The sequence below is a fragment of the Sarcophilus harrisii genome, chromosome 2 (assembly GCF_902635505.1).
Source record: "Sarcophilus harrisii chromosome 2, mSarHar1.11, whole genome shotgun sequence".
Lineage (NCBI taxonomy): Eukaryota > Metazoa > Chordata > Mammalia > Dasyuromorphia > Dasyuridae > Sarcophilus > Sarcophilus harrisii.
The window spans coordinates 484,691,107-484,715,657 of record NC_045427.1 but is presented as its reverse complement, the minus strand read 5'-3'; the positions used below and the strand labels follow the sequence as shown (position 1 = coordinate 484,715,657).

Here is a 24,551-nt window from a genome sequence, read left to right as displayed (position 1 = left end):
CAGTGGTAACCCAAGTTCAGTTCCTTCAAAAGTGAAAAATTCTGATTGACTTCTTTGAGTTTTTTAAGTACTTTATTTTTTAAAATCTATCCCTTGATGGGCTCCTGTGACTCCTTTGAGTCACATAATATGTCCAAATATGTCTTTGCATTCTGTATTGTCTGAGGTATGAAATGAAGTTTGTCCTTTACAAAGTAGCATTTGCTACTTTGAATGCTTGTGTGGGAGTCAATACTCTCATGGAGTGACCAGCAGTAGGTCCCAGCCCAAACCTCACCTGGTCATTATTTGGGCTCTGATGGCTTAGCGTGAGTATAAATAGCAAACATTTTGGTTTTGTCCAGAAATCTTGAGGGTTTCCCCTCGAAGACTGATTTTGTTTTTTTGTTTGTTTTTGTTGTTGTTGTTTTTGCTAGGTAAAAGAGGCCATTCTTGTCTCATTTCTTACCTAACCTTAATCACTAAATGGGCATTGCTTAATCAAACTGAGGCCTGTTAAAATTTTAGCTTAAAAAGGCCAAGGTCTCCCCCTGTATCCAGGACCACCTCCAGTTATCCTGATCTATATCTGGCCACTGGGCCCAGATGGCTCTAGAGGGGAGCCTGAGGCTGGTGACTTTGCACACCTCCACCTCATTTAAGTACCGTTTACTTGTATGTCATGGCATCGCCTCTCTGATGTCATGGCTCTTTTTGAGAATGAAGGACAATCATTGGAAGCCAGTAATGATCTTGTGGAGACTTAAACTTGAGATACTTTCTGAAGATTTTTCTATAGTAAAATCTGAATTGGGGGAAATAGATATAAGAGAATGTGACCCTTTGGAAAAGGCCTAAAGCAACAGACCAGTTCATGGTCTAATGTGAATCTAGTCATGGGGAGCCTTGGAAGATGAATTACACTTTGACAGTATAGTTATTAAAAACTTCACCTGACTTTAAATCCTTGGGTTGTTCACCTTTACATCTTTTGCATCTACGTCCTTTTCTCTTTTCTCTTAGCTATCACTCTATTTCATGCCCTTGCCTAAGTAATTGAAATTCTTAATTGGATTTTTGGCTCTCTCTTTTCCAATCCTCTCTCCCATAAAGCTACCAAAATTCTTAAAGCTCAGGGCTAATCAAGTCACCCTCGTCAAGAATCTTCAGGGGCTTCCTAGTGTTCTTTCATAAAATGCAAACTTCTTAGCTTGGCCTTTAAGGGTTTTTCAAAATTTGGATCCAGTTTTTCTTCCTTTCTTTTAAATATTTTAATTTTTCCCAATTATATGCAAAGCCAATTTTTAACATTAAATTTTTTTGAGTTCCAAATTTTCTTCCTCCATTCTACCTGAGACAGTAAGCAATTTGATATAGGTTATATATGTGCAATCATGCAAAACATATTTCCATATTCATCATGTGGTCACAGACCAAAAGAGGGGAAAAAACATGAAAAAAAATGAAAACTAGTAAGTAATTTAATCTGAATTCATAACTCCCATCAGTTCTTTCTCTGGATACAGATAGGGTTTTTCATCATGAGCTCAGACTATTTTTCAAGAGAGATTTTTTTAGCCCTCATTTCTCCCACTTCACATCCTACTTGGCTTACTTGCTATTTCCTGAACTTGACATTCCATCTGTTGTCTCTGTGCCCCTGTGTGCAGGCTTGCTTTTCACCACATCTGGAATGTGCTCCCTCCTCACCTCCACCTCTCAGAATCCCTAGCTTTCTCCAAGGATCAGCTTATGTGCCTTTCCTCTTCCCCCTTGGTTCTCTTTCATTCCTCAAATTACTTTTGTTCTTAGTTTTCTGTTTACTTATGTACATCCCTAAATATAAGGTAAATTCCTTGAAAACAGAAGCTGCTTTCCTTTTTTTCTTTTAAGCTGTACTGTATTTTTGTTTATTTTGTTAAACATGACATTTAAAATAAATTTTTATATATGTTTTCTGTTTCCTCCACCATTATAGTTATCCCTAACTCTCCCCTTCCACTCCCCAAAAGCCAATCCCATATTACAAATGTTATTTGTTAGAGAGGAAAAAATAATAGTTTTTTTTTCTTTGCATCACTTCATACAGAGACTTGCATTACTGTAGGCGTTCAATAGATGTTTGTTAAATTAAATTAAATTGTTCTGTATTAACTGCTATGTTGTTAGTGGTTTGGAAATCTACAGTTTGGCTGCTCAGAGCCAATACAGCTTTCCAACTGACTAATAGAGGCCTAAATCCAGTAGCATTTTACTTTTGCTCAGACCCAAACCTAGGTCAGGAACTTGTAGAGTTCAGACCAGGGTGGGCAGTAATCAGACTTTAACCTTGATCAGACCACTCTGAGAACACTGAAAGCTTATAGATCTCCAGGTATTGTTCCTGAGGTATTGGAATAACACAGTACTAAATAGAACAAGAAAGTCACAACAGGACCAGTTTTCCCTTCAAAAGTGCACCGAGACCAGTTCTAAATAACAAGACCCTGGAAGAACAGGCAAACAAGCCCAAAAGTTCCTACCACAACAGTGAGAGGGACACTCAAGACACAAATAAATGCAAAAGAGACTCCAAAACATCTCTTCAGAAAAAAACAAAAACAAAAAACTGCAGCTTGGGCACAAAACTAGTCAGAGTTCTTGGAAGACATGAAACAAGTAATTTTTTTTAAAAAAGGTAATTTTTTAAAAATAAATGAAATAAAGACTGAGGAAAAAACTGAAAAGAGATGAGAACTAAGGAAGAAAGAAATGGAAAGAGAAATAAGTTTAGCTGAAGAAGTACAAAATTTTGTCCAAGCAATAAACTGTTTAAAAATTAGAATGGATTGAAGGTAAGTCAATGACTTCATGAAGCAACAAAAAAAAATAATAGTCAAAAATTGAAAAAAGGAAAGAAGATGAAGGCTTTCTCAGAAAAAAATAACATGTAGAAAACAGATTAGATTGAGAAGAAAAAATGTAAGAATCATTTGACTATGTATAAATGCCATGGTTAAAAAAAATCCTCTATAGACTATAATCAAGAAATTTTTTTTAATAATAGCTTTTTATTTTCAAAATATATGCAAAGATAGTTTTCAGTATTTACCCTTGCAAAACCTTGTGCTACAAATTTTACTCCCTTTCTTTCCCCCAGCCTCCTCCTTTAGATAACAAGTAATCCAATATAGTTTAAACATGTGCAATTCTTTGAAATAAATTTCCATATTTATCATGGTGCATGAGAAGAATAAAATCAAGGTTAATCCTAGTCAGTTAAAAAAATAGTAGATAACCAGTGCTGTGTGTTCAGATTGTCCATCTCTCCTCATTCTTGATGCATGACTAGTCCACATGTCTTACATGTTCTCAAAAATCAGTGGGATTTTTTTTTTTTAATGATAATTGTGCACAAGTCACTGTTGGCAGCATGATGTAATCTACATCTACCTATCATGTATTTTTCCACTGCTGTTAAAAATACATTTCAGAATAGCAAGAACAACTTGGCAGGGAGCAGCTTGAAATGGAAAGTAATTCATGGTGACAAGTTAAAAATAAAGTTATTTAATTCCAGAATAAAGATAATTTTATGGGAAATTCCTATATGTCTATGGAATACCATTTTTTCGTATATATTTGACCATTCTCATATGACCAATCAGGAAATCAGAAAGTTGTCAGTAATTTCAGCAATGTAAGTAGTATTAATAGCTCAAATCAATTTTAGGATTAAGAAGCTACTTTGAGAAAGAAAAAGTGTTTTGGTAAAGTTAGTAGCAGTCAAGTCCCTCTAACTTAATTGATGACACTGTAAGATAGAAAGGGAAGGAGAGTACCAACCTATGGGCACTACTGATAAACCTAGGCTATAGTTTGGGGGAATAAAAAGGTTGAGAAAGGAAAAAACAGGGAAAAAGCAGAAAAGGGAGAAAAGATGGAGAGAGAGAGATACGGAAGAGAAAATGAAAAAAATATGAGGGGCATAAAGTAGTGGTAGAAGTGAGTGTGTGGGGGGAAAATGTCTTGATGTTCTACAGTGACATTTGTGCCTTAGGGTTCTGTTCATTCCCATATGACTTTTCAGGTTTAATTAAGAGTAGAGATTGTCCTCATTTCAAAAACTGCCTTTCTTCATTTTTCTGAGTAGGGCTGGATTTTGGATGGTATTCCTGAAACTCGAGAACAGGCACTGATGATACAGACTTCTGGAATCTCTCCCAGGCATGTTGGTAAGTAGCATTTGGTCTCAGGCTCACATGGCATCCACGTTCCTCCAATACAGAAACAAAGTGGAAAGTATCTTTAACCTACGTTTCTGTTTCTATTTCTTTTTTCTTTTTTTACCTTTCTCTTTCTAGTTGTGTTGACTGCTCCGGATACTGTCCTGATTGAGAGAAATCTGGGCAAACGGATTGATCCTTCCAATGGAGGTAATATTATTGAGAGCTTCTTGAGAATGGACACTGTCTTTTACCTCTTTTTATATCTCTAGCACACAGCACAGTGCCTGGCTTCTAACAGGTGCTTAAATTATACAATGATCAATTCTGATGGATGTGGATCTTTTCAACAGTGAGGTGATTCAGGCCAGTTCCAACAGACTTGTGATGTAGAGAGCCATCTGCACCCAGAGAGAGAACTGTGGGAACTGAATGTGAACCACAACATAGTATTTTCACTTTACTTTTTGTTTGCTTGCTTTTTATTTTCTTTCTCATTTTTTCTTTTTGATATGATTTTTCTTGAGCAACATGATAATTGTGGAAATATGTATAGAAGAATTGCACATGTTTAATGTATATTGAATTATTTGTCATCTAAGGGAGGGGGTGTGAGTAAGAGAGGGAGAAAAAAATTTGAAACACAAGGTTTTGAAAGAGTGAATTTAAAACCTATGCATATATTTTGAAAATAAAAAGCTTTAATTAAAAATAATAATAGGTGCTTAATTATTGTTTATTTATTGACTGATTTACTCCTGCAGACAGGTTTCATCTAAAAAAAAATTAAAATAGTATATTAGACACTAATCATATCAAGATGGTAGAATAAGGCTTATAAAGAAATCTTAGTTATGGTGACCTTTTTTTCACTCTTTGCCCCAGTTCTATTCTTAGATTCATAAATCTATAGACTTATAAAATGTGAGAAACAAGTTTAATGTAATACTTCCCAAACTTATTTGACAATTCAACAGAACACATATTTGTTAAGTACCTATTATGTATGGTTTTTGGTTCTGGGTATACAAAGGCAAAGCAAAACAGTCTTTGCTCTCCACTGGCTTACATTCTACCAGGAGAATTTAACATCTGCAGAGAATAAGTATAATACAAAAACAATTGAGGAGGAAGAGAACATGAACAATTGTGGGGATGAGGGAAGGCTTCATAGAGGAACTGGCATCTGAGTTGATCTCTTCAGGAAGACAAAGATTCTGAGAGGTGAGGATGAGGAAGTACATTTCAAACACAGAAAAAAGTTTGAGTACAGAGTTGGGAGATGGAATATGAGTTTAGGGGAACAACTAGTGGCCCAAATTGACCTTGGAAAGTTTTTGGAATTGAAACATATTGAAAACCCTTAGTTACTAATCTGAAGAGACCTGGGGATGTTGCTTATCTTTGGGGATGAGAAGTAATCAGGGAAATAAATAGATTAAGATTGAGGAAATTAAGCTTATTTTCATGTCATGTGGCATGTAGTATTTTTCGTGTACACATAATTTACTCTTTGAAATTGTAGAGGATAATATTTCTAGTATTAAATTTAGAACATGCTGAGCTAGTGCAACTTCTTTATTTTGAAGAGAAGAAAAGTGGAGATGAGAGAGGATAAGGCCTGTCCAGGGTCACTTTAGGAAGGATAGGTTTTTAATAACTATATCAAGAGTATGAGAGAGAACTTGCTCTCCTCCATCCAAGTAGATGCCAGAAGGCTTGATGGAACAAGTGCCAATGAGTGCCCTTCCCGCCAAACCTTTCTGTCAGTTCTCCCCACTTTTGGAAGGAGCTCAGAATCTCCATTTCACTCAGATCCTTGAGCCCTTTCCCAGTTTCTAATGGGCTAGATCCTTCTAGTTCCCTACTCGCTCCCGCACAGTAGTCATGGCTATTCACTTTGATGAGCAGACAGCCACCAACTACAATTCTTCTTGTAAGATAGAGGACTTGTAAGAAGAGGAAGCTGCCCTTCCAGTTTCCTGGGTCCTAGTATCCATTCTAGTGCTGAATGCTTAGAACTTCTGGGCTTTTAAATCTACCCTGCAACTGAACATTTCCATGTTTATCTCTCTCTTGCCCTCTCCCTGCCCTCTCCAATCCCATTGAAGTGTGTAAAGTCCCTTGAGAATAGGGAGGGTCTTACTTTTTAAATTAGGTCTCCTGGTCTTCGAACAATTCCTGACATTTTCTAAGTACTTAAATGTTTCATTCATTCATTCAGGATTAAGTCTATCTCTGGGCTAGGACCTCATCCATCTATCTATGCCAGCATTTTTATTTTATGTTATATGTTATGAGAAAGATGAGAACTTTTCATTTGTTCTCAGAACTATATTTTAAGCAGGAAATTTATGCATAAACTGCTAAAACAGCCCGTGGCATTTTGAGGAATGTATTAGTGATGTGCAATTGTGACTTCAGGAGTGTGGTTTTATGTCTTTGGAGTATTATTTATTGATCATCTACCTTTTAGAATGGAGCCAGGAATACATGAAAATGATAATTGTGTCAGAGCCTCTTCCATCTTTTGAAGGAGGGAACCTGTGAGGAACCAAGGGAAATAGTTTTTCCTCTCCCTCTACCTGAAGAGCCAATATCTGAGAGAGGTGGGGAAGTGGTATGGAAAACCTGAAGTGGTAACTAATTCACAAAATCATTTAAATTTGGCTTGGGAAAATATCACAATTTATTTTGCTTTGTATCAATAAACACTTTCTTAATTAGGTTTTGCTTACGATGAAGGTCTCTCCTAGTCTTCATTCAGAAGTTCCATTGGCTTCTGGCCATCTTTCAGATAAGGTTGTGTTTTCTTCAGTTGTAATCTGTGATTATTCATTCCTTTCAAATATACTGAACCAGAAAGAAGTTAAATTCTTGTTCAATTTAATAAAACCCAAGAGAAGACCTGGGAACTGAACTAAGAACTTATTCACTTCATCCCATATTTATTAAATGAATAATTGAATGAATGTTGGATCATAACCAAACAACATAGGTGAAAGATTTCTAAGCTTTATATTAGCTTAAGTTTAGGTACAATACTGAAAATGTGGCAGATGGCATATATATATATATATATATATATATGTGTGTGTATATATATATTATGATTATGTATGATTATATATATATATATATATGTATATATATATATATATATATATATAATCCTCAACAGTCAATTCTTTGGTGATTTTGAGCAATGCCCTTTTGTTCTAATAGATTTCCCCCCACCTCTTTTTTTTCCTCAGAGGTTTATCACACAACTTTTGACTGGCCTTCAGAGCCTGAAGTTCAAAATCGGCTGAAGGTACCTTTGGGCATCTCCGAGGAGGAAACAGTCAAAAGGCTAATGGAGTACCACAGGAACATTACTAGGATTCTCCCTTCTTATCCTAAAATTTTGAAGATTATCAGTTCTGACCAGCCTTGTGTGGATGTCTTCTACCAGGGTAAATATAAACTCAGGGCATCACTTGAAATATTCCAGAGCTGTTCAAGATGGTCATCAAGATATAGTGACATCTTATTTATCCAGTGTCTAACAATAACTTCTGAGGCTATAAACTGGTCATTTTTTGCCTTTTTTTTTTAAATCTCTAGTGCTTAGCATAGTCCCTTGCAAATAGTAGTTTCTTATTAAATGTTTATTATCAATTGAAAAAAAAAAACAGCCATACTGACAATAGTAAGAAAGGTTAAGCCACCCTATGTAAGATTAGCTCCAAATGAATATATGATTTGAATATAGAAGGTTACATCATTAATAAATAGAAAGAACAAAGAAGAAATTTCCTTTCAAATATATGGAAAAGGGAAGAATTTATTCATGAGTAATAGGGGGATAAAGAGGAAAAATAAACAATTCTAACTATATAATTTTTTTTAATTCAGATGAAATTTGAAAGGAAATATTGGGGAAAATCTTTGCCATAAAATTTTCTATAAAGATCTCAATTCTGAGATATATGACGAATTGATCCAAATTTATAAGAATGTTTCATTTTCCAGTTGATAGTCAAAAAAAATGTAAAAAGGCAGTTTTCAGAGGAAGAAATCCCAGGTTATCATCCTATCAAAAAATGCATATAGAGATGCAAATTAAAGCAGATATGAAATATCGGAGGAGCTTCAAGAAAAAAGTATACTTGAGCATTGCTTATGTCTGTGAATCAATTAAGCCATTTTGGAAAGTAATTTGTAATTATGCAATGCACCCCTCTGCAAAAAAAACCCCAAATTCTTTGACGCAATACCATTACTAGACCCATTCTCTAAACTGAATGAAGAAACAGGAAAAGGACTAACCTGTCTAAAATACTTTTAGAAGCTATTTATATAGTGGCAAATTACTAGAAACTAATGAGGTGCCTACCAGTTGGGGAATGACTGAACAAAAGATGACATATGAGTGAAATAATACTATTGCTCCATAAGAATAAGTTTATCAATGCAAAGACTAATGATAATTCCAGAAGCCCAGTAATGATGTGTTCCACCCAGCTCCTGTCAGGAAGATGCAGAATGACAAAAACATTTTTGGACATGACCAATGTGGAAATTTATTTTGCTTGTATTATGCATATTATTAGATAAGTTTCATTTTTCTTCCCTCTCCTGTGCTGAGGGTCAGGGGAGAAAGAGAAAATTCCATATTTATTTCCTGAAAACAAAAAGTTTTAAAGAGAAATGATAGTGAAGGAATAAGCTAGGAAAAACTATAAGAAATAGACTCAACCTCTCAAAAGGTTTAATGTAATTTAATCTGGGGGCAAAGAGCTTTTTGCATTTCAATAGACCTTTGAGCACATCACTGTGACTCCTGTATAGTTCTACATTTGCGATCATTAATTATTTTCCTGAATCATAAAGAAAAAAGAAAATTATGTTCAATAAATCCTGTTTATTCAAAAAAGAATATAATGTGTTTTAGAAATATTTCCATCTCCAAAACAGCATTTTTAAATATCTTTTTTTCCCCTGTGCTTAAAGGCTCACCTTTCAGTTATCTGCAAAATTCATCAGTTTCCTAAAGGTGCTTGGATGCCTGAAGAGTGTCTATATGTAATCTGTCAACACAGGCAGAGCAATGCAGAAAACTAAGGCAATTATCTGAATAAACCTCTTGAAGAAAAGGAGATATAGATTTTGAGAGATTTAATTACCCAGGTCAGGCACCCATAGCAATCACCCTTGATAATATTACCTATGTAGACACTGTCTTCCTAGCTGTTCTTGGGGCATTTAATTGAAGAGCTACTATATGAAGAAGTGTGATAAGAGTAAGCTGGCTTTGCTTTGAAGGGTTTTGTGAAGCTTGATTTTTACCTGAGTGATATCTGGGGTACACCATTATATTCTGAAATTGATGAAGAAAAAATAAATAAATAAATAAAAAGTCCAGAGAATACTACACTTAAAAAAAAATCCCCATTTGGTGATTACTTATAATTTTCTAGTTATTTTGCATCTCAAAAGGATCTTTAATAACAAGCACTGTACTTCTAAGATAAACAACCAAGAAGTCTATATTATGCCTCGATTCTGAATTTATACATTAATTACTTTCAAATTACTTAATTAAATTTAAAAGTTCATATGATTGTTCATAAAGAATTCATGCTTAGAATTGTAAGTAAAAATGTGAGTGTCTGAATATTAATTATTATTAATTAATAATGTAGAGAAATAAATTGAAAATTGGAATAAAAAAATCTCTAGTTTGTTTTTCCCCCTCCTCTCTGCAGTGTATCAACCAGCCAGATATTTTTAAAAGAATAATTAGATGTTGAGACTGTCTGGGGGATCATTATTTCTAATTAAGTTAGTTATTTACTGTAAATTAAGCACCATTTGTAAGCAGGCTGCTTTGCCTGTAGTGTGTATGCTTTTAGACATTTTGGATTGTGAAAAGGATCAAGTATAAAGATTCTTCCTTGGCAAGCTTTCCCCAACTTTTCCTTATTTGGGGAGTGAATTCAGGCTACATGTTACAATGAAACAAGAATTAATTCTATCCCCATGGAGAGGAGTACAATTCACAGAATGTGTCTGGGCCTCAGTTTACCCATCCCTAGATGAGTAAGGTGGACTTAAGGCTCTTTGAGATACTTCCAACTCTGCCATTTTAAGGTTTCCATTCAGTTTTAATGATTTATGTTCTAACATTCTATGGACTAAGGTCTCATTTAGTTATTAGGTTCTAACATTCCATATTCTCAGGACTCTTTCAGAATCACTGTTCTGTATTTTAACACTCTGTGCTCTAAAGTGTCCAGCTCTATCTAGTGCTTCATATTCTAACGTTCTATGTCCTAGGTTATTCAAATCTTATTCTCAGAACTTTTCTGGATTCATTGTTCTGTGATTTAGCAATCATTGGTATAAAGTCTTTTCCAGCTTGAATATTTTATGTTCTAACATTCTTTACTCTGGGGTAACTTTCAACTCTCAACGTTCTGGACTCCCAGTTTCAATCTGAGTCCCCATCTCAGTTCTGTAGATCTATGAAGACCGTTGACTATGAAATTCCCACAATTTTAACACTAGGGAACAATTCTTCTTCTTCTGAAGTGTCCCATTTCCTGAAATCTGAGTATCTGCATCTCCTTCCATTCCTTGGCGTGGGAGAATCCAAAAAGTCCATTTAGAAGGATCATGGAAATAAGAAGGTATTCTGGGACCAAAGGCAGTAATATATTGTCCTTACACACCAACTTGCAATCTAATTGTCTTTGCAATTCCAAATTGACTGCAAAGCCAGTGCCCCTGTTCCTCAGAAGGTTTGGTTAAGGAGAAGGGGAGCTGGTTTCAACGGGGGGCCTGCAACCTTATAAAATACCTGCTGTTAGATCTCCAAAGTGTCTGCCTTTTCACTGGACTGATGAGCTGACTTCCTTCCCCAGCTTTTGTCCCTCTGGTTTCAGGAGGTCTCACTTATTTTTTCTTATGGCTCCTGGCCCCTGAAGCACTCAGCTGTGATAGTCACCTCATTTCCAGGAGTATCTCACCTCCGTGTTTCCATTTCTCTTTGTTCATCAAATGCCATGCACACCCTAGTGGGTCCTGTGGAGCTAAACCCCACCTTCTCCCTGACCTATTTGATCATCATCCCTTTGGGGACCTGAAACCAAGTTTGTGTCACCGGAGTGCAGCTGCACGGATTATTCTTCACAAATCCTGCCGTCCTTTAGAAGTTCCCAGGAGATAGGCCCTTGGACTAATAAATTTATTAGAACCCTCCATCTAATACCAGACATGATCAGTAGAAATCAAAAGCGGATTCTGACAAGGGAGAGCAGAATCATTCTGGGGGCTTCCTACCACCCCTCTTTCATGCAAATAAAATAATAGGAATAAAGCATGAAGAAGTTCACAATCCTGTTTGATTTTTTAGAAATCACAGTGCGATGCCATTCATGTACAGCCCGCATACCAATAACAAGTATTTTGAACATGTGGGAAAGAATAGTCCATGGAAGCCACTGTATTTTATAGAGAATGCCAGGGGATGCTCAGGTGCTTATGCGGCTTCTCCTGAAATTAATTGCTCCCCTCTTTGCCCCTTTGCGCGCTTTTGCTATGTCTTTCCATGGAGGACAGAGTCCCTGAAATATAATTACTTTCTCTTGCTGCTCTGGTGGCTACTCAGCAAAGATACAAAGTTTAATTGTTCCCATTAAGAAAGGCAAAGGGTAAGATGGTTTTCTTTTTATTTGGAACCTTGAATTTATGATCCCTTTATCCTTTCTCTTCAGCTCTAACCTATGTCCAAAGCCAGCATCGGTCGAATGCACCTTTTACTCCAAAGATTTTGCTTTGTGGACCCACAGGCAGTGGGAAAAGTCTACAGGCAGCTCTCCTTGCTCAGAAATATGGCATTATCAATGGTAAGTTTCTAATTCATATGTTCCATCTCCTTTCCAACTTTTTTGGAGGGAGGGGGGAAATCATTTATCTTTTTTCTTTCCTGCTACGTGCTCACAAAATTTTTTAGTTAGTACATCACAGCAGAATAACTTTTTCCCTGAAAAATATTGCTATAAATTTTTTTCACCAAATAAAACCATATATTGCAAGTCCAAACCAGTTAGAACATTTTTCTAGTCATCATTTTTATAACCTTTAGAATAGTAGTTTTTTATGTGTTATACACCAGAGATAACCTTCATACTTTGAATTTTGTGTAGACCTTGTATGATAAGGACTCTCTTTTCATTGATTGATTGGTTGATTTTCTGTTGTTGTTGCATGACACCAGAACATGCAACAACCTCAGTCCAGGGTGGTGTTTACAGGCTAACAATTTTTGAACTGGATAGAGACTTTTTCCTGTATATCATTTCAATAAATATTTTACCAGGAGAGAAAATATTGAAATGAGCTTTCCCGGCCTTTCACAGGGTGGTCCCAGGTAGCATTAGATGCCAGCATGTGTTAAAAAGCATAAAGGATTTGAAAGTCAGAGGAAATAGCACCAGACAGGGCAATGTAGTTGGTGAAAGTTAAAGGCCCTGCCTTAAACTCTCTGCAACCCTGAAGCAACCTCTATTTTATTTTTAAAGATAATATGTAGTTACAAAACCTTTATACCCCCACCCCATTTTCATCTTTTGGAAGTTTCTAGTGGATCTTCTGTTGATAAAGGCATTTAATAACTCTAGTTGTTTTCCCTCCACTTTCTACACCAAAGTTACTCAGAATAACCAGGATTAGTGCCTCTGTGTTTGCTCACTGAAAATGAATGGCTGCTTGGTTATCCATTATGTTGGTGAGAAGAGGTACATATTCTGGCCAAAATTTTTATTTTCCCTTCCTGCAACAATAGAATGTTGGTTTTTATAAGCCAAATTTGTCTAGAATAGTATGTTCTCTATTTCATTTTGCTTATGTACTCAGTCCTGTCTTTTTATAATTAAAATCCTAATTGCAATTAATAGAGTGTATTGGCATTTTGTCACAAATGAATAGCAAATGCAGAGTTATCCTTGGTTTAAAGATGCTTTTGTAGTTTGAATTTTTTTATTATGGCTGTACATGTACAGAGTTATTACAGCAAACACGTTAGATAAAGAATAAAGAGATCCGATAAAGCACAATTGTGCTAGATTTTTTAAAAGGAGTAGATTGATGAAATGTTAGTTTATCCTTATGTAATTATCTCTGTGCTCTATTTTTATCTTATACAATATATTTCTTTCAGTAATGTTTTTATTTGAATTTTTTCACCATTAATTAATTGAACAGAAATGAACGTAATTGGTGAGATTTTTCTAAGAAAAAAGCTAAAAGTGACCCATCATAATTTTTCCTTTTCATGCTATTATTTCTGGATTACATGTTGGAATAGAAACCTTTTTGTTATCTTGGACAATTGAGATTTGCATTTATAATTTTATGATCTACAGAGCAGTCCTTCATCAATTTAAGAAACCATAAATAAACAGTTCAGCTAGCTAAGATTTGGGCAGATAGCTAACACATTTACAGAATTTCTTCACTGAGATACTGAGTTGCTCTAGCAAGTTAAAAAGGATTTTTTTCTGAGGCATATGTGGTGAAAACTTTGTCTTCTGGACTACTCCTTGCTTTGTCTCCATACACACACTTACTAATTACCAAACCACACTTTTTACCATTTCCTTAAAAACTAAGTAATCAGCAAGATCAAACTTCTAGTCAGTGTAGACATATTGAGTGACTATTATCTTATAGGACCTCATATTAGGCTCCAGAAGTAGGTAGATGGAAAGATACAGCTTAACAATCTTTAAATACTGCTTCTAAAATGTGAACATTTTTATGCAGTTAATTTTTATTATTGTACAGGTTGTTGTTTGGAGGTCATTTTAGTTATAACTGATTCATGACCCCACAAATGGAGTTTTCTTGACAAAGAGTGGTTGACCATTTCCTTCTCCAGTTCATTTTATAGATGAGAAAACTGAGGTAAAACTGAGGTAAACCAGGGTTAAGTGACTTGCCCAAGATCACACAGCTAGTAAGTATCTGAGGATGGACTACAGATTCAAATATAGAATTTTAGCAAAGACATGGGGAAAAAAAGGATTTGAATCAGAAACACAAACCAACATCATCTTAGAAAGAAGTAGAAGTGAGCTGAGAATGGGTGGTCCTCTAGAATCTTGTCTAATATAGCTGGATCCTTTGCAATTGTCAGATTATATCACTGTTTATCCAAAGCCACAAAAACAGACTTTTATAGCTGGAAAGAACCTTAAAGATCAAGTGTTCCAACTCCCCATTAAAAGAGCTGAATTGTGAAGCTTGCACATCTTCATGACCCTTAACAGTGACTCTCAGGTCTCTGAACCCCTAACTTGATATTTATACTGTTATATCTCTTTTTTTTCATTACAAATCCCATTTTGTTTTTTCCCTTCAAACTTCCAGGGTATTTATAATGATTCTGAAGCATATTTCATTACTATTACAGCAAGTTCATTGTACATTGAACAGAATAGTTATAATTTTACATACTCATTGATGAACAAAATAATGGGTAACTTATTTTATTGGTAAAGGAGTCCTCAGTTTTTGCATATAATTTTCATTAGTACCATTTGCTTCAGGTTCAGGTTGAAAAGGGTTTGGCAAAAGTGAGAAGATTCAACTTCTGCAAAGCACAACTAATGTGAAAGTTAAGTTCCATGACCAAATGTTCTTTGTTATTAATAGGAGGCATTGCTCCCAAAGATGGTATTACGTCTTTAAATGTTAACAGTGTAAACATGACTACATTGGACATATTTTGAAAATTACTCACCAGGGATCACCCTGACTTAGAAGTAATTTGCTGATGGAAAAAAAAAATAGTCCCCATAATCAGCAATTGATACTTCCTGGCTCTTATGCACGTAACAATTCCTATATAATAATGTTATTAACACAAATGTATTTGGGACCCATCATTTAGAGAATTGTGCTTACTTATTTCCAAACTGGATATTTTGTTTGTTCCCATGAAGTCAGGGACTTTCCAATTTTGCTCTGTAATTCTGAGCTTAAACTAGGTCCTCCTGGATTTCCTATTTTGATGACATATCTTATTAGTGTCTTTTCTCTTGCCTTCTATTTTTAATATGTTCTTCACCAAATGCATTCCTTTTCATTCCACAGCTCTTGCTGCTCAGTTTCTGTATGATATTTGTTTTTGCTTGGCTATACTCTCATACGAGAAAAGCCCTTTTATTTTTTTCCTTCCACAGTGACCTTTTTCTAGCATGCAGCTTTGGGGCTTATTTTTCTCTTCTTTCCATCTTATTTAAAATTTAACCTATGTCTTTCTGTTCTCTTCCCTCAGTCTGCTGTGGGCAACTACTGAAAGAATGCGTTGCAAGCAATTCGAGAATTGGAGAACTCATACAGCCATATTTTCAAAAGAAAATGCAAGGTGAGTCATATTACCTGCTAGACACCAAATGGCTCCAGATTCTGATGAGAAATAATCCATAATACGAATACTCTGAGGGTTCATAATGGGGAAAGATAACCAGGTGAGTTAGAGATAGGTTGGTTTATAAACAAATATCCATATGCTTTAATCATGAGTAGCTCCTGGATATATTTATGTTGGATCCCCAAGTAAGGCAAGTTTATGGACACTGACCTGCTTTGCACTAATGTCGATTGTTCCTAACTTAATCTTATTCAGAATTTAGAACTAGAAAAGACCTTAAAGATTATTTAGGCCAACCCCCCTCATTTTACTCATGGAGAAGTGGAGGTCCCCCAAATTTTACAAAGTAGAATGACTTAGTAGTAGCAGAGTTTGGCCTAGACCCCAGGTCTTCTAACTCCTAATCCAGTGATCTTTCTTCTGTGGCACACTTTGATTATAATGCTGGAAGGGAACTATATCCCTATTTTAAAGAGATTTTTAAAAAATAGTTCCTTTATGAACTTGAAATTAAATTTTTGACTCTCTGTTTTAGGCAGATTTGATATTCTTTTACCTAAAGGTCGAGAGACTAAAATGATCATTTAAAGTCCCCCTCCAAGGTGTGATATTTAGTGTAACAGGCCCAGTGGTCTTTCAATTAAGGGATTCTGGCTTGGGACTCAGAGACCATAGTCAGTCCTGGAGGGGACTATAACTCTTCCTCTAGAAGAAAAGGATCTTCTCAAATTCTCTGGCTTGTTATGCCTCCATCCTCTAAAATAGAATTCTGGAGAATGTTTTTCAGCAAAGCTTAGATTTAACTCATATTCCAAGAAGGATTTACAGGGTCCTTTCTAAAAAGATATTCATGGACAAGTAGATTGATCAATTATAGGACAGCTATTTAATTCCTCCACCACAAAAGAAATCCTGTACTGACAAATCCTTAGAGCATCGTACAAACACTTAAGATAGGAACAGACGGTTTATTTTCACCTCAGCTCTGAACTGTCTAAAACTGTCTAAACATTTTTTTAAAAATGTCTTTATCTTTTGACAAGCATGGCTTTGCCTCATTCTTCTCTCACTGGGCATCTTTTCTTCCAAGAAGCATTGTAGTAGTTACAGGGAAGCTGGAACCAGTTGAAGAACCCAAGATTTTCAAAACTCCCAAAGGATTCATTGGGTTCAAAACTCCCTCTCAATTTTAGTTATCTTTGGTCAGGAAAAAAACAACAGCAAAAGACAAAGCAGAAGAGGCTGCCAAAACCTTGAGAGTCTACTCTCAAATTCACCTAGGCAAGTGTACATTCTTTAGCTGCTAAAAGGATAAGAAGAAATCCTTTTCCTTCCCCTGAGAAAGCCCAAAGGGTAGCTATTGGAGTCCCAAGCCCCATATTCAGAAGAAAGGAAGAAGAAACTAAAAAATTTTCTCTCCCTTTGGAGGCTGCTAAATGGATAGCTCCTACTGTTCAAAGTTCTGTCCTTTTCATGGAGACCTCCCACACCCCTTCATGTCAAATAGGAGAGAGGAGGCACATGGAGATCAACATGGAGGCCTCTGGTTTTACATGCCTTCTCTCAAAGAGTTCACTAGAAAGGGCAAATGTGTCACCAACAAATATGGCTCAATTCTAGGGACTACACATAATACCAGACATGCTCCCTGAAAGGGATGGCCACTGTTAATTTTAGATTAAGAATGACTAGAGAATTTGTGCTTTCTCTGTTGTGAAAACAAATAGAAATAAAGTTTCTGACAACTGATTCAAGAAGTAAAGCTTTGTGAACCTATATATATATATATATATATATATATATATATATATATACTGCAAGGAATCTGGAGAAGAGGGACATCTAGATAGCACAGTAGATACAGCACTAGCCCTGAAGTCAGGAGGACCTGAGTTCAAAATCTGGCCTCAGACATTTAACACTCCCTAGCAGTGACCTGGGCAAGTCACTTAACCCCAATTGCCTCAGCCAAAAAAAAAAAAAAAAAAAAAAAAGGAAGAAAGAAAGAAATCTGGAGAAGAGATTTGGCCAATCCAAGATTTTATTCCAGTTTTTCTATTATTGTAGCTTGGGTAATGAAAACTAAATGTATTATGATTTGGCAGCTTGAACTATCAAGGTATAAATTGCATAAAGAAAGATTTTGGATTTAGTGTAAAGAAACAGTTTTTGTTTTTTGTTTTTGTTTTTAATTAGGGTTGTTCAAAAGTGGAATGGACTGCCTAAGGAAGTTGCTATTTTAAAAAGGCAATTAAGTGAGACAGTGGATATAGCATTGGACTTAAGAGTCTGAGGAACTGAGTTCAAATCTTGTTTCATATACTTATTAACTGTGTGACGTTAGGCAAGTCACTTTAATCTCTTTTCCTCAGTTTCAAGAAGTTACCATCATCATCATTATTAAATTGAAGCAAAAGCTGGATGACCACTTGTTGGGCACATTGTAGACAGATGTTTTCTGTGGATTCTTTAATACAACATCAGATTAATGATAGTGGTAGATTTTTGCTGAAATGAAAAGTGTTGAAAGATTATATTCTCATGAAAAATAACTTATAAATCTCAACCTAGTAATTTTTTGATGAGATTTCTCTTGCTTGCTTTTTCTTTCTCTCTTTCTTCCCTTCCTTCCTTTCTTCCTTCCTCCCTCCCTTCCTTCTTCCCTCCTTCCTCCCTTCCTTCCTTCCCCCTTCCTTTGTTCCTCCTCCTCCTCTTCCTCTCCTCCTCCTCTTCTTCCTCTTCCTCTTCTTCTTCTTCTTCTTCTTCTTCTTCTTCTTCTTCTTCTTCTTCTTCTTCTTCTTCTTTTGCTAGACAGAGTAATTAATATTGCAAATTTCTGAAAATGGGCTGGTCTTTTTGTTTTTATGCTACTTTAAAAAAAAAAAAAGATCTCTGAGAATACATACATTTCTCTTAATTTGTGTTTTAGCCAAAGAAAGCTTTGGGTCAACAGAAAGTCCAAAACAGTACTTCGTTTCCAGAGACTACATATTTCAGGATGAGTTTCAGAAAGTAAAATAGAATTCTATAAGATTAAATGATGTATATTTTTTAGATAGCAATAGAGATGTGTAGGGTAAGATGTTTACTCAAGTCACCCTGAACATAAAAGTGGTAATACTTTCCAAATAATCCAGATTTGTCCAGGGAACTCAGCATCTAAGACAATCTGCCTCAGTTTCCTCAACTGTAAAATTGAAATGATAACAGCACTGTCTATCAGGATTGTTGTGAGGATTGAAGAGAGATAGGATATTAAAAACATTTAACACAGTGCCTGGTACATAGTAGGCACTTAACAAATGCTTGTTTTTTTCTCTTCCATCTTCCATACTTGAATGTATATAGATCTTTCATAGGTATATTTCCTAGTCTATCTCATAGTCCTTAGGAAAGAAATAAATCAGAAGCCACAGGCTTGTGGAGTTCTCAAATTTTTAGATTATCAGTGAGACCGGTGGAGTAATATTTGAGATATGAAAAATATCAACATTCATATATAAGCTACTGACATCTGGGTCCTTGAAAACCTTTTGATCTCATGGCCAATCATCAATTTTAATGATGTGATTGGTTGACTTTTCCCCCTCTCAAGTAAGTGAGCCATTTAAAATTTTAAACTTTTTTGATATTGTGAGATGGTTGCAATGAACAAGCAAATTGTAGGGGGGGGGGGAAATGGTGTGTAGGCTGGCTGGGCTGATGTTGAGTCTGGGAGATGATCTTAAAAGTTACTGTCTTTGAGAGGAGAAGTCAATATAGGAGTATGAATTAAAGATTGGTTCCATAGGATTATTTATAGATAGCTACATTGTCATAGTGAATTAAGAAAACATCGTGCTTACCTCCCTGATGGTGTTGCCAAAATATATCACTTAATTTTAATGAATGTCATGAACCTCTTTGCAGAAATACTTGTAGAAAATTCAACCTATCATGGATCCATTTACCAATTACTCCTTTCCTATAGATTAGCCTTGGTGAAGTGACTTGTTTTAAACTACGATAAACATACACTACTTTGATTTGAGTAAACTTGGAGGCAGCCAGGTGCTGCCTAGTGTTACTGATCTTAGAGCCAAGCAGCCCTGATTTTATATCCTGCTTTAGACATTTACTACCTATATGATTCTGGTCAAGTCATTTAACCAGTCTCCTCAGTTTCTTCATCTGTAATGGAATAACAAATGTAAAGTGCTTTGCAAACACCCAGAAGTACAGAAATGCTAGTTATCATCATCATCATCATCCTCATGAAATCTAAGTTCAATTTCCATTTCTGCCAAACTTTAGAACCTTTAGCCAGTTATTTTAATTCTCTGGGGTCAGTTTCTTTATCTTTAAAGTAGAGGAGGATCTCTTCCTGGAATTCTGAGATGCCCTCAATTTTTTCCAAAGCAAATCCAAAGTAGTTCTTTCAATTTTAACTTCAGTTGGATAATTTTTTTTAATGAAACACAAGAAAAGTTGACTACCATTTCCCATAAATGTTAGTAGCAATCAGGTAATCTCAGACCTTGTGTTCTATGCTAAAAATATGCCCCTAAGCTTGTTGTTTATTTAGACTGTACATCTCTACAAAATTAAAGCTACCAAAACTACAACTATCATATCTCAGTAACGGTTGCAATAAATTCTGTCATTTCACTAATCCTCCTCTCAAAGGAATAACAAAGAATGAATTTACATTAGTAAATACTAACATGATCTCATTAGTGGCCCTCACAAAGCCTTTGAGAAAACTAAAGAGGTTTATGTGCTGAAAAGAGGGGGAGGAAGGGAGAGGAAAAATACCAGTTTGGCTTGGAACTTTTCTGTTACCATTTAACTCAGGAAGAAAGTTGAAAACAATTCTCAATAGAATTAAGTTTTGAAGAGAAGGTCAGATTGAAAATTGCTGACCTATTTAACCAATGACAACATTACTAATGTAGAATACTTGCTATAGGCAAGCTGAATTGCTACCCAAGTTAATTGATTCATTCATTATTTGATAATGTTCAATGTATATTTATTAAATATTTACTGTACACAGAGTACTGTGCTATGGAATGGACAAATTAAATTATTCTCATGGATCATGCTATATAATTATTTCAAGTTTCCTCCACATTTTGTGGGTCCTCATATCAGAATGTTAGAACTGGAAGAGATGTTAAAATATGGTCTTAGAAGGGACCTTGGACACCATCTGGTTCAATTCTCTCATTTTGCAGAGGAGAACATTGAAACCTAAGTGGAGTGACTTGCCTGAGAGTAGATATCTTTCTCCCCTGGATTCTTACATGACAGCTCTAAGGGTAGTCTCACATTAGGTGTTAAGAAATTACTCAAGTCTTCTCTCCTAAATTCAGAGCCATGTGGCCCATATGGATTTTCTTTAGCTGCCCCTGTGGGATTCTGGGGCTCCAGGGCAGACATCAAGGCAATCTTTTTACATCATGACTTTTTAAACTCTTGGATCCTTTCTGATCCTGCCCATGTTAAGAGGTTGCTCAGCCTTTGTTTTAAATTGCTAGTGTGCTCTCAAATCAAGAACTGACAATAGATATGAAAACAGAGAGATAACTCAGAAGTCTCATCTTCCCTCAAGAATCCATGCAGGGGAACTGAGAAACCCCTGATCATCTCCCCCGTTGATGGTTCTTCCATTTCCCTCATTTCTCTTGTGCCATACTTACCTGTGTCCAGGTTGTAACTGCTAGAGGACAAGGTCTGTTTGTACTTTGTTTCCTTAGTATTTAATACAGTGCCTTGCTCATAGTAGGTGCTGGGGTGGTGCAGTGGATTCAAATTCTGACTTCTGTAACCTTGCACAAGCCTCTTAACCTAGCTGGGTTTAGTTTTCTCACACATGGTGGGGGGGGAGGGTAGTGGATTGCTAAGGGTTCTTCCAACTTTAACATTCTGTGTTCTAGTTTCCAGCATTTTATGGTCTTTACTCTTAACTTTGTCTAAATTGTCTAGCTCTCTGACTTGCTAACTTGATCTTTCTGACTTCACAATTTTTCCCAACAACAGCAATGTTCACCTACAAACGATCAAAAATTGTTTGATTTATTCTTTACTTTCTTATACAATTCATTACCCAGTCTTATAGACAAAAATATTAAAAAAAATGGCCCAAGGGCTGCCTGCATACCATAACACTACCAAAAACCTCCTGAAACAGATTAAAATGTAATTGGAAAACATTTAACAAAATAAAATTACACTAAAACATAGATATCACATTTTAAAAGCAAAGTCAATATGAAGCCTGCAAGGATCCTAACATAAGATATAGTGGGCCCTATTTCTATTTGACTTTGATATCACAAGTGCACATCACACCTCTGTGAAACATCTCACATCCAATCCTTCCTCTCTATTTCTGCTGCCACCACCCTAGTATAGACCCTCATTAACATTCATCAGGACCATTGTAGGGCCTTACAAGTCTTTCCCTTCCTTGTTGAAATAATGTCCTTACTTAAAGATCTTTCTACTTCTCTGCTCAAAAATCTGTGATAGCTCTTTGCTGGTTACTGAGGAAAGTACAAAGGCATTCAAGGTCAAGGGTCTTTCCCATGTATCACTTTTTCAATTTTATCTCAAAATGTGACCTTCCAAGAACTCTGTCCTAATCCTGTACTGGATTACTTTCTGTCCCTAAACATTTTGTTCACGATGTTCCCAGACCTAAAATATTTCCATGGTCTTCAACTGTTGAGTTCCCTGTTCTTTAAAGTCCAAGTGCTACTTTTCTCTGTGAAGTCTTCTCTGATTATTCTGCTCAGACTTTGTTTTATATTCTTGAATGCAAAAATGATTATATATTATAGTTATTTGGGCACCATATCTTATCTTTCTTCTAGACTGCAAGCATAAGAATGGTACATTATCTAAACTTTTATAATAGCTATCACAGTGCTATGAACAAGATACAGTACTTAATATTTGCTGAATGAATGAATATGAACTGTCATATTCTCCTCTCTAATAATTCTATTTTCTAAGGTCTCATCAAGTTCTGGCCTCATAGGCATATATGATTTAAGTGATAAACTCTTGGGAGTTCATCTTTGATGATAAATTCTTGATTTTGGTATATTTATGTAAATATACATCCATGACTATTTGTGTATATATATATATATATATAGACATAGATATAAAATAATCACCACCACCAACATCATATCATTAACTTTGCCCTTACTGAATAGCACCAGTTGTCACATTCTATTCCTCAAAAGGATTTGCTACTCCCCCACCCCCACCCCAGTTTTGGTTTCATGATCCTATAAACCCTTTCTGACTTTTCTAGTCTTGCTTACATTTTTTTGGGGGGGGTCTTCACAGGTACTGCCAACATCTCCTAAATTCAGTATCAACTACAATATTAGTGATTATACCACTTACCCAAGTCTTCACATTTATTTGGCAAGAGAATCCTAAGGTCCTACCTTAACTTTGTCTTAAATCTTCTGTTATAGAACCTTGAATACAGCAGCATTGATGAAGTGTTTGAAGGATAGTTGTTTTTTTTTTTTTAATTTTGCTCAATGTATGTGTCCTAGACTTTGAAAATATATAGGTCTGACCTCCTAAACTCATTCTGACTATAGCTGCACATTGAATAGCAAATTTATTCCCCAGGGGTTTAAGCACATGCTCTTTATGCAGACAATCCCCATTAAAGTCAATAGGTGTTTGGTCTGCATATGAAGAATGATATTAAGTTTTAAAACATTCAATTTTCATAGCTGTATATCTCTGTCACTTTTACAATGGTAGAATGCAGAGTTAATACCAACTCCAGGTGTTGGGTAGAATTAAGTACTGAGTTGTTTATATGTCACTTAAGATTAGGCTCCTGGCATTGATAGATTTCCAGCATGTCTGGACTATTGACATCACAAATCGGTATTGGAAGTGGAGATGATGTCCTAGTTATGGAGTCTTAGTCATCTTCTCATCTCAAACATTTGCTCTGGCTGCCATCTCTGAATTATACTTTAGCTGGTTTTAGGGTACTGTGTTCCTAACTTTGACTTTTCCTAGACAAGAGTGAGGATTCTTGAATCATAAAATTCTTTTTCTGTATTTATACTGAGGATAAAAGCCAATACAGTCCACCAGATAATACCACACCATAAAGAAAGCGGCTGTGCCTTAGAAAGTTTCACCCATAAATTGCGGTCCAGACACCGGTAGGAGGTAGGAGCCCCACCTTCAGATTCCTGAGTCCAATTAGCTGCACCTCATCTTCTCCTTAGTTCAGAAAGGTTGCCTTCCATTGAGACTGTGGTAATTGTTTTCTCTTCCTCGCTTTGCCTGGCCATCTCTGGAGAATGGCTGCTCAGGGAAGATATTAAAAACAGCCAAAGGCATATCTTGTCCTTCTTGGTTGAAGTCTTTGCTCTGAGTGTGTGAGATGTTTGTCTTTATTAATGAGAGGCATACTCTCAAACTTGTTGGAATAGTAAGGTCAGGATAATGCTCCAAAGATTATTCATCCAGCCAGGAATTTCTGAGTCAGGCTATGGTTTTTCATAGACTTCTCTAAGAGCTCAGCCGGGGACAATATCAGTATGTTCATACCTTTGCAATATGGGTTTGTTGGGTTTTGTTGGGGTTTTTTGTTTTTGTTTTTGTTTTTTTTTTTGCCAGGCTGCAACAAGTCTTTACACCAAACCTCCTCACATCCCCCTACATTTCCGACTCAACACCTACCCTCATCCAAAGGAGGGCAATCACAAAAATCTCTGAATTCCTCAGAGCATATTGGAGAGACACACTTATTTTTGGTTGAGAAAACAGCTATTTAGTTGTTATAATGGCTTTTCTCATTAAAATGCAGATCCTGATGCACATAGAGAATAGATCACACTATGTCGCTGTTTGAAATCCCTCAGAGGGGAACCAGAATAGATATCTTCTCTCCCCCCCCTCCACATTTA

General features: G+C 35.9%; 1 protein-coding gene across 3 annotated transcripts in view; it reads left to right on the top strand.

Moving 5' to 3' along the window:
- The window catches only part of AK8 (adenylate kinase 8), a 152,767-nt gene that overhangs the window by 57,465 nt on the left and 70,751 nt on the right, over positions 1-24,551 (top strand). For all 3 annotated transcript variants that reach the window (XM_031954899.1, XM_031954897.1, XM_031954898.1), the window contains exons 6-10: positions 4,112-4,193; positions 4,323-4,394; positions 7,439-7,639; positions 11,945-12,076; positions 15,511-15,600. In XM_031954899.1, the coding sequence (XP_031810759.1) occupies positions 4,112-4,193; positions 4,323-4,394; positions 7,439-7,639; positions 11,945-12,076; positions 15,511-15,600 (577 nt within the window). The remainder of the gene's footprint in view (positions 1-4,111; positions 4,194-4,322; positions 4,395-7,438; positions 7,640-11,944; positions 12,077-15,510; positions 15,601-24,551) is intronic.